Here is a 10,944-nt window from a genome sequence, read left to right on the forward strand (position 1 = left end):
ATCATTCTTCTGTCCCTCAGTAGTTTCTGGTAACTCGTTTGTTTTCCAAATGGTCTCTAAAATTGAATTGTCCAGAGGTGCTGGAAAGATGGCTCAGTGGTTAAGAGCAGGTGCTGCACTCCACAGAGGATTTGGATTTGGTTCCCAGCACCAACATAGGTTGGCTCACAAATGCCTGTAACTCCCAACACTAGGTAATCTGACACCCTGTTCTCACAGTTGTATGTAATTGCATTTACATGTTCAAATACACACAGATATACACATATACACACAAGCAAGATTTTAAAAATTAGGTTGTCAATAAAAGACGATAACATTTTTAATATAACCATGTAAATGTGAATATTTGTGGAGAATTTTTATGTTATTCCAATTGAGTCTTTTCACACTAGAATATAGAATATCCTTTCATTGAGACTTTTCACACTAGAATATAGAATATCCTTTCATTTCAGAGCTTCCTTAGCTGACTTTCAGAAATTTTGAAAATTTCCCTCTGCAAAGCTTATATAATATCACCCTTTTAAATCAGCTCCTACAGGAGAACCCAGCAGACAAGATCAAATAAAAATGATATAACTTTGCCAAACTGAAATCTGAAGTGGCCCTGTATTCCAAAAGAGCAGAGAGTTCCATTCACCCTGAGCCAAGGATACAAGGAGGGCCCTCTGGTTTATAATGTATTTTTACTGGGCATTTACCCACCAACCCCGCATTTCCCCAGAGTTTTCTTGAGTGTGAGCAGCAGAAAATATTAGATAGAAGGATTTAGATTGTGGAGATAAACAGATAGAAAATAAAGGATAGCCTCGAGAGGGCCTGGAACCTATTCTAACGGACCCTGACTGTCTCTGCTCCAGGATATTTATAGAGACGCCAAGGGGTGGAGCAAAAGACCTCCCCACCCCTAGCCCAGCCCAGTGCAGACCATTTCACACACCTGCATTCAGGCCCGTGGTCCTAATCATCCTGTATGTGGACCTGCTGGGCAAAGCCAATAGGAACCCGAAAACGGGCTACCACAGGTCCCCCTTTCTTTTTTTTTTTTTTTTTTTTTTTTTTCGAGACAGGGTTCACTGTGTAGCTTTGCACCTTTCCTGGAACTCACTCTGTAGCCCAGGCTGGCCTCGAACTCACAGAGATCCACCTGTCTCTGCCTCCCGAGTGCTGGGATTAAAGGCGTGCGCCACCACCGCCCGGCAACCCCCTTTCTTAATATATAAAAAATAACTCATTATTAATAGCTTACAGCAATCTCCATAGCTGTTACACCTCCCAGTATGGGAGCAGAGGGTGATAAAGATGGCATTTCTGTTTTGAAAAAGGTGACTACAGCAGTCTTAGCTGCCTCAAACCCTTTCTAAACCAAAAACTTAATGCAATCGAAAACTTAAAGAATCCCTTAGCTTCATCATTACCATTAACAGGTTAACAAAAATATTGCTATACATACATAGTCACAATTCTCCCCATCTTACAATTCAAGGCAAACTCTTTACAGAACCATTTGAAATAACATAAATGGTGCTATATATAGTTAACAATTTTCTCAGTCTTACAACTTTACCTCTTAATCATTTGAATTTTCTTGCTAACAGAACATAGGAAAAACTTCTGATGTATTCACATCCAACCTTAATATTTCCTTAACTCCACAAAACCAGGGTGCATTAATATCAATAGGTTAAACATAATTTCTGCAAACAAAATTCAACCTTAATTCACTCATAACTCCTCCTTTTCTTTATAATTTTTTAAACAAAATCCCAAACCTAGTTAGAGGAACATGAACTTATACAATTCCTATAAACCCATATTGAGATGCAGTATTCTCAATCTAACCATTAACACTTTGAAAACTTTTAGCAAAACATTCAAAAGCAGTTTCTTAATAAAACTCTTTACACTTTAAAAGTAGTCTCTTAGTATACCCCATTTGCATTTCTTACTAACAAAACATGACATCTACTTAGACAACAATTTTTTAAATTAAATAGACTAAGGAATACTCTCCCTTTTCTTTATAATTTTTTAAACAAAATCTCAAGCCTAGTTAGAAAACCCAAACTTTTTCTTTTAAACAGTTCCATTTGTAACACAAAACCAGTTCCATAACTAATTCCATTTTTACATACACAGTTCCATAAAGCAAATCACCAGTTAATAAAGCATATATGCATACACAAAATTGCATCTTGACTCTAGGTAGAAACAATAAATTTTTTTCATTTAAACAGTTCCATTTTTAACACAAATAATTCCAGAAAACAGTTCCCAGGTCATTACTATAAGTAAATTCAAAATTATCACATTGCAATGAAATCACTTGTTAATTTTATTTCTTAAGTCCCAAAATTCAAATACATTCTGGTACTAGCTTTCCAAATATGAAGAAATCCATAACCAAAATCTTTTTGTAGTTTTATCTCATTATGAGTATTTTATCTCAATATGTTCAAAAAGTTCAAAAATAAATAAATTCTGATATCAGACTTCAACTTCCAAATATGAAGAGATGTTTTACACCCAAAACTTTTCCAGCTAACAATTTTAGTTTACACAATTGTCTCTGCATCTCTGCAACTTTCATTCTCAAGTCAGAGACCTTCTTAGTTACAGTAATATTTTAAACTGCACCGTTTTTGCAGTTATCTCAGGCTTTTCTGTATTACGTTGATTTTCCACGGATCTCAGCTGCGGATGCCTTGTTGTGGTTCTGGCATCCACCATTCTTAGCTTCTTAGCACCTTCTGGAGCTTTTGAAATCATTCAGACTGCCTACTTTGCAGTCTGCTAGGACACTAACTTCTGTGTCTCAGGGTCTTTCACCATATACATTAAGCATAGATTCACACTCAATATTTATACTTTTTACAATCTTATATATAACATATTAACATCTACTTATTTATACTTCTTAAGGAAACTATAGAACTACTTTAGCAAATATATTTCTTATTTACTTCTTATTTTCATCTTCTACAACTAGAATCTTTACTTATTTACTTCTTACATTTTTATTTAAACTTACATTTACAAATTCTTATTTAAACTTACATTTACCACTAGCATCTTTACTTCTTACAAGCTCATTACTACATGTCTTAGGACTACCTTAGATACTTCTTGCAAGCTTATATTCTTTGTTGTTGTTGTTTTTCAAGACAGGGTTTCTCTGTGTAGCTTTGCGCCTTTCCTGGAACTTGCTCTGTAGACCAGGCTGGCCTCAAACTCACAGAGATCCGCCTGCCTCTGCCTCCCGAGTGCTGTGATTGGGCCACCACCGCCCAGCTGCAAGCTTATATTCTTAAAGGAACTCTATAGATTTATTTTACAAACATATAGGGCTACCATTAGCATATATCTAACTTAGCAAACACCTAAAGATTTCTTAACACAGATCTAACAAGACAGAATAATTTCTACAAACTCACATCTTTTCATCTTTTTCTACTTCTTACTCTTAATTATCATCACTATCTCTATTAGAAAGATTCTCTTAACTAGACAAGAAGTACGTACATCATTTCTAAAGTTTAGAGTTTATAGTCAGCTTTGCTATACAACACTGGGATTTAGTGAGTGTTGTCGTTATAGAATTGTGATAGTTGTTGCTAGGGGACTGTAACATTCTTGGGACGAAGCCACACCCCAAAGTTGCTGAGTTCTCTCAACCTTTCAGCAGAGATGCACTGTCAGTGGTAAACGGTTTTTAACTAGAGGCAGTCCCTTCACCCAGATTTGTAATAGCTCCCCTAAGTGCTTCAATTCAGACAAACGTTTCTATTACAGCAGTACTTTTGGTTTATTCTACTGAAAAACTTCACTTCATGCTGAAGGTGAAATTACTGTATTTAGTTGCTGTAAAGCTATTCACAAAAATACTGCACAGCTATTAAGTGATAAAGTATTTTTCTAAAGGAGCTAGTAAAGCCAAAAGCAGCACAGCTCCAAACTCTATTTCCTTACTGTTTGCATTAACCAGTGACAAAACCTCAAAAACACTAATCGAGCCACTTTCATTCTGGTTCCTTTATAGGAACATCATTGGAGCTGACCTTCCTTAGTTCCACGCTCCTTACCAAATGCTCTTGTAACCACTGAGCTTCATTCTCCTCTTGTGAAAAAACACAAACATGTCCTTGACCCCATATTAACACAGGATCGGGACCATTCCATAATCCCAGGCAGGGATCTTTCCATTTCACTTGAGCAAAAGTCACTTGGGTGCCACTGTGCCAAAATCTATCTGCAGCAGACTGCTGTAGCTAGAGTTTTCCTGCCTGGCTCACAGTCAGGACAAATCTCTGACACCCGCCAGTCCTACAGCCATTCAGACCCAACCAAATAAACATAGAGACTTATATTGGTTACAAACTGTATGGCCGTGGCAGGCTTCTTGCTAACTGTTCTTACAGCTTAAATTAATCCATTTCTATTAATCTATACCTTGCCACGTGGCTCGTGGCTTACCGGCATCTTCACATGTGGCTTGTCATGGTGGCGGCTGGCAGTGTCTCTCTGCACCCAGCTTCCTGTTCTCTCAATTCTCCTCTCTGTTAGTCCTGCCTATACTTCCTGCCTGGCCACTGACCAATCAGTGATTTATTCATTGACCAATCAGCAACACATTTGACATACAGACCATCCCACAGCACTTCCCCTTTTCTTTTCTTAAAATGGAAGGTTTTAACCTTTACACATCTCCAAAGTTAACTTGGTATATTTGGGAATTTGGGCGTAGCTTCTCTTACTACTTCCTGCTGGAGGGTGGCGCTGTATCTTATGGGGACACAAAGAATATTTTAGGATTATGGAGTAGTCCATGAGGGTGTATCGTCTGAGCCAGTTGCCTTGAAATGGATCTGGATGTTGGATCATCTGGGCCATGGTGTCATCAGAGACCTTTCAGGGGGTCTTGGCTAGTCAAACCTGATATATCTTAATCTGGAACAAATCCATAGCCTCTGACTTTCTGTGGAAACAAAAGCAGAGCCTCCTTTCCAAAGCAACATATCCTTACATCCAAATTTTGAAGTCAAGGTACCTTTAAAATATACATTTTGGCATAACTCAACAGCTTTTGCAATCAAATGTTTTTCTTCAGTTACGAATATCAAAGAGAACATAATCCAGATTCTCTGTGTGGTAGCCATCTTTACGTGGCTTATTTTTTTTATTTTTATTTTTTACTCTTTCACAACTGAGACTTTATTGGTTGAGTACACAGACATTTCAATTCTTAAAACATGGACCCAAACTCTAAGAGTCATACAATGTATTCACGTACCCAGAAGAGCCATGTGTTGTTTCTCTTTGAACTTATTCCAGTGATGTTCCATCCTAAACTTGGCAAGTTTTCCATAAGACTTCACATAACAATCAAATGCTCACAATCCTTAATTCCACTGACTCACAATTTTATGCCACATACAGTACATATTCAAAATTTCAATCTTTCACAGCACTTATCACAATTGTTAGGAAAATGGACTGCCATGACCAGAGACAGTTTGACAGGGCAAGGACCAAGGAGTGGTTTTTTAGGATACAGTTCTACTAGAAACACGAGACCAGAAATAACTGAAAATATTCCAGACACAAATGCATGACCAAGACTCCAAGTATGCTTTGTGTTGTAGGATATAAAACTAGCCCCCTCTACGGAATGTTATGGTGACCCCCGAGACAGTCACAGCCTCTCCTGATTCAGTATCCTGCTCTTTTCTGGTTGTACCAAAAAATAAACAACCAGCAAGTGATTTAACCTCTTAAAAAAATCATTTACACTTAAAAAATGGGATGAGGCAGGACTTCTTCCCACCTTCTAAAAATGTTTCTAGAGCTACTAAAAAACTCGCATTTACAAAATAGTTGATAAAAATATTCCTCTGGATTGTACAAGAAGGGAGGCGGGGACACTGACAGACACGATGGATGGTTAGTCGGACTTGGCTTCTTTCTCTTCAACTTCAGAGGCTGGACTCTGGTTCTCAGCCTCTCCATTCTCTGCAGGCACGTCTGTGGTCTGCTGGTCAGCCACCTCCACCTGTTTGCCCTTTGCTCCCCTCTTCCCTTTGGTTTGCACTTTTTTGTCTGATGGTTTATCCTTGCCCGCGGCCTTCTTCGGCTTCGCGTCCACCTTGGCAGGGGTGGGCTTGGCCGACAGCCTCGTGGAGCGCCGCTTGGACTCCGCCTTGGCCGCTCCATCCACGCTAACCTTCCTCTTGGGCATCGTGGCGGCGCTGGGTGGGAGGCGTGTGCAAGGCCGAACCCGTCACGGAGCTACGCCGCCTCGGCCGCCACCAAACAAACTGCCCATGGCTTATTTTTTTATATTAGCTTGAGCCTATTGCTTTAAACTGCAGCCTTCTAAGCCTGAAAGGGCACTGGCGCTGCTGGCTCCGCCCACTTCAGCTTCCCAACATGGCGGTGATACGTTTTCCGCCAGGTCTGGGAGCCATCAACTCTCAGAAATAGTGGGTCTATGCTTCTATCAAAGCAGCGTGTAGCCCAGAAACCTCTTTTTTTTTTGTACTAGCAAAGGCTAAATCCACCACACAGCCTAATGTGCCACTTGCAGAGGCCTCATTCCCGCCATACTGCAGATTGAGCATGCACGCCAGGAACCCACAAGTAGCTCAAACTGGCAAGCTGCCGCTCATTTGAGAGAGACAATTAGGAAGCTGTTTTTAGCTCCGTTTTAGAATCTTTTCAGGTTCCAGGTGGAAACTCTTGCCAACTGGTTGGACGCCATTTGTAGCTAAAGTTTTCCTGCCTGGCCCACAGTCAGGACAAATCTCTGACACCCGCCAGTCCCACAGCCATTCAGACCCAACCAAATAAACATAGAGACTTATATTGGTTACAAACTGTATGGCCATGGCAGGCTTCTTGCTAACTGTTCTTACAGCTTAAATTAATCCATTTCTATTAATCTATACCTTGCCACGTGGCTTGTGGCTTACTGGTACTTTACATCTTCCTTGTCCTGATGGCGGCTGGCAGTGTCTCTCTGCACCCAGCTTCCTGTTCTCTCAATTCTCCTCTCTGTTAGTCCCGCCTATACTTCCTGCCTGGCCACTGACCAATCAGTGATTTATTCATTGACCAATCAGCAACACATTTGACATACAGACCATCCCACAGCAGACTGCTCATGGACATCCATATTCAAACAGTTCAGAACAAAAAGAGCATGATTTAATGCATTATGTGGTGGTTGAGGGTAAATTTCTTCCTTTTTTATTTTTATTTTTTGAAGTTGTACTTTAAGACTGCTATGAGCCCTTTCTACAATACCTTGTCCCTGAGGATTATAAGGAATACCTGTTTTATGTGGAATACCTGTTTTATGTACGATTTCCCATTGGGTACAAAATTGTTGAAATGCCTTACTACTGTATCCAGAACCATTATCAGTTTTAATAATTTTTGGTATACCCATATACGAAAAACACTTCAAGCAGTGCATAATTACATGTTTTGTAGCTTCCCCAGGTTGTGCACTAGCCATTAAAAATCCTGAGTAAGTGTCAAAGGTCACATGTACACACCTTAATTTGCCAAATTCTGCAATATGAGTAACATCCATTTGCCACAGATGATTAGGAAGAATACCTCGAGGGTTTACCCCTAAGTGAGGGACAGGAAAATATTTTGGGCAAACCCCACATCGTTTAACTATTTGACGAACTGCTTCTTTGGTAAAAATAGAATTGCTTTCTTAAGCTTTTGCTATTTTGATGATGAAGAGCATGTGACTGTTGAGCCATTTCCACTTGGGATAATGCTACTATCTTTGTTAACTTATCAGCCATTGCATTACCCTCAGCTAAAGGATCAGGAAAATTGAAGTGAGCTCTAATATGGCCCACAAAGCATGGCAGCTTTCTTTTGTGAATAGCATCGTGAATTTGTTGAAACATTTTGACTTGATTGTTGTTAGCTCCAATATTTTCACCAAAACTGTTACTATTCAAAGGAGTCAAGAACATAGATGTTCTTTCATGAAACATATCCTTCATTAACTTACTTTGAGAAAAAGCATTTTCAGGATTTAGTATTTTCACTTCATTAGCTTTAACTCTTGATGTTATTATTAGCAGCTGTGATATTTAGCATTGATTTCTTATAAGGAACTTTCAGGTAAAGCAACTATTTTTTTTAAGACAGATTTTTCTGAAGTTTGTTTCCCATCTATAAAGCAGTCATTTCTTTTTGAATGCCAGTTTCCTTGTCTCCTTATTAGATTTGAAAAGTAATCACTCATTGCAGGCCTTTTGTTCCAGAGGTAAAGAACTTTAGTTTCCCCGTAAGTTTCTTCATATCTAAAACAATGTTCAGTGTATAAACTGCTTTCTCTTGCTTTCTTAAGGATTTTAAAGTGGCTTGTTTGCTCTTATAGGTAGCTTTTTGTCTGATCTGAGTTCTCAAGAGGTAAGATTAAGCTTTCTAGCATTTCTTTGAGAAGAAACTTCATTCTGAGCAGAAAGGTTTTTGGACAGTATCGCCATCTTTAGCTGAAAAACTACATTTCCCAGAATGCATTTCTCGTCATCAGCTCACTGTTATGAGCTAGCTTATGGACTCCATTTCCCATAGTTCTTTTTGGGCCTGAGAGTCAACTTCTAAGTTCTTTTACTGGGCTTGCTTTGAAATTCTTGCCCGAACTAAGCTTGAGTTTTCAATTATAGGACATTGGGAGATTTCTATTCTCTCCTCAGCTGGCTTTAACAGGTGTCTTTCCATCAGACACAGCCCGGGAATCAGAACTGCACCTGCCTCGTTAGCACGCATTGAGGTGGGCAATTTCTGATAGCAACTTTCCTCGGGGCTTGTGTTTGCCTTAGCCAGTCAGTGAAAAACAAAAACATTTACAACAGCTTTTCCATAGCTCTTTCAGAGAGATTTTCTACCACTGCTTTTATTCTCATTTTGCTTGTTCCTTTCCCACCAGATGCAGAGCTTCAGATACCTAAGGCTGCGGCTCTGTTCCTCTGCTAGCTGCCTTTGGAGATAGGGGCTTTCTTCGCCAATCTGCCTAAAACTCTAGCAGCTTTCTCAGGTCATGCATTTTCTGGGGAGGAATATGTCCCTTCTCCATTTCTTCAGAGAGTCTCTCTCTCTCTTTCTCTCTGTCTCTGTCTGTCTCTGTCTCTGTCTCTGTCTCTGTCTCTGTGTCTCTCTCTCTCTCTCTCTCTCTCTCTCTCTCTCTGACAGTTCCCAGTTTGTTCTCAGTTTATTCCTTCTGCCCCAGAAACAGATTCCGACACTACAGTGGCGGCTTTCCCTGCTACCGAAGGTAGGGGCTTTTTGTCTGTTACTGTTTTCAGGGTCTGTGAAGTTTGTGTTCATAAACTAAGCTTCTGCTTTTCTAACAGGGGAGGTTTTTGCCATCTCTAAACTCCCATTAGGACAGGTGTTTTGCCTCATCAGGCCTTCACCTGTCCCAGTCCCCCAGTGGGTTGCATTTGTTTGTCCGGTGTACTCAAGGACTGAGCTTATGCCAGAGGCAATCACCCCATAGGGCTACACTCCCTCATCTCAGGGAGTCAGTTGAAACAAAGCTTTTCTCAAAGACATGCTTTCTCTGATAGAAAAGAACTTTACTGCTGGATAGTTCTCTGTTCTGCCGTGGCTGGGCTCTTTCCCCAGACAGCGTTCTGACTCAGCTATGCAACTACAGAGGCAGTTTGGCTTTACTGCTTTCCCAGAAAGGTCTTTTCTCTGATAGGAAAGCTTTTCTCAGATTTCTTTTTGCAGCTGTGGAATTATCAACCTGGGACTTATAGGAAAGTGGGCAACTGTAGCTAGAGTTTTCCTGCCTGGCCCACAGTCAGGACAAATCTCTCTCACCTGCCAGTCCCACAGCCGCTCAGACCCGACCAAGTAAACACAGAGACTTATATTGCTTACAAACTGTATGGCCGTGGCAGGCTTCTTGCTAACTGTTCTTACAGCTTAAATTAATCTATTTCTATAAATCTATACCTTGCCACGTGGTTCATGGCTTACCAGCATCTTCACATGCTGTTTCTCATCGTGGCGGCTGGCAGTGTCTCTCTGACTCAGTCTTCCACTTCCCAGCTTTATTCTCCTCCTTGTCCCACCTATACTTCCTGCCTAGCCAATGGCCAATCAGTGTTTTATTTATTGACTAATTAGCAACACATTTGCCATACAGAACATCCCACAGCAGGCAACTATGCCATTCCCACTGGCTTTAGCATTGTTTATTCACTAGCAGTTTTCCCCTGGGTCCTGCACCTTCCTGCCTCAGCTGTGTGCTCCAGGAAGTTTGCAACTGCAGGAACCCTAGTATCCCCGAAATGCATTTCATCTCAGAGAAGCTGGCCAGTTGCCTCTGGGTTGTTGGTCTGAAGCTAGGATAAAATGCTAAGAGAGTTTGCATTGCTTCAGGGGATCTTTGCCTTGGGGACACCTTTTAATTGATGCTTGTTCAAACAAAACCCTTGATGCTTCAGCTCAGCTGCAACTGAAAAGCTTGGCTTTTTTGCTTTTCCCAGTAAACAGTTTCCTGCCCTTTTGGGCTCATTGTGGCTCTTCACCCTTACTCTCCCAAGCGTTTCCCTCAGGGTACTCTGACCCACTGTCTTTTACTAGCTTGAAGAGACAGAGCTTAGAAGAGGTTTTTTAGGAACTCCATCCCTGCCTCCTGTATTGCAGGGAGGATTTTTAAAGCTTGAAAGAGAACTTAGAGGGGTTTTGCTATCTTAAGAGGTTTGTTTTCCCTTAGAACTAATCACAGATGGTCCCCATACTAATCTTCAGGTGATTCTAATTTTTGTCCTTCTGAGAAAGAAAGTTAAAGGCTTTAGTTTTTAAGTTTTTTTTAAGAGAGCTTTTAGTTTGAAAGATTAAGTCCTTTTAGAGAGATTTTCCCCCAAATTTTCCAAGAAAAGCTTTTTAGTTTAAGAG

The 10,944-nt window shown here is 40.4% G+C and overlaps 1 protein-coding gene across 1 annotated transcript; it reads right to left on the reverse strand.

The window, feature by feature from the left end:
- Window positions 1-5,575: 5,575 nt before the first annotated feature.
- LOC128115441 (non-histone chromosomal protein HMG-14-like) lies at window positions 5,576-6,238 on the reverse strand. Its single transcript, XM_052746112.1, has one exon. It carries the CDS (start codon window positions 6,236-6,238, stop codon window positions 5,945-5,947), a length of 294 nt encoding a protein of 97 aa, XP_052602072.1. The 3' UTR covers window positions 5,576-5,944.
- Window positions 6,239-10,944: the final 4,706 nt, after the last annotated feature.

Source organism: Peromyscus californicus, unplaced genomic scaffold, assembly GCF_007827085.1.
Source record: "Peromyscus californicus insignis strain IS unplaced genomic scaffold, ASM782708v3 Scaffold_10__1_contigs__length_136768540, whole genome shotgun sequence".
NCBI lineage: Eukaryota > Metazoa > Chordata > Mammalia > Rodentia > Cricetidae > Peromyscus > Peromyscus californicus.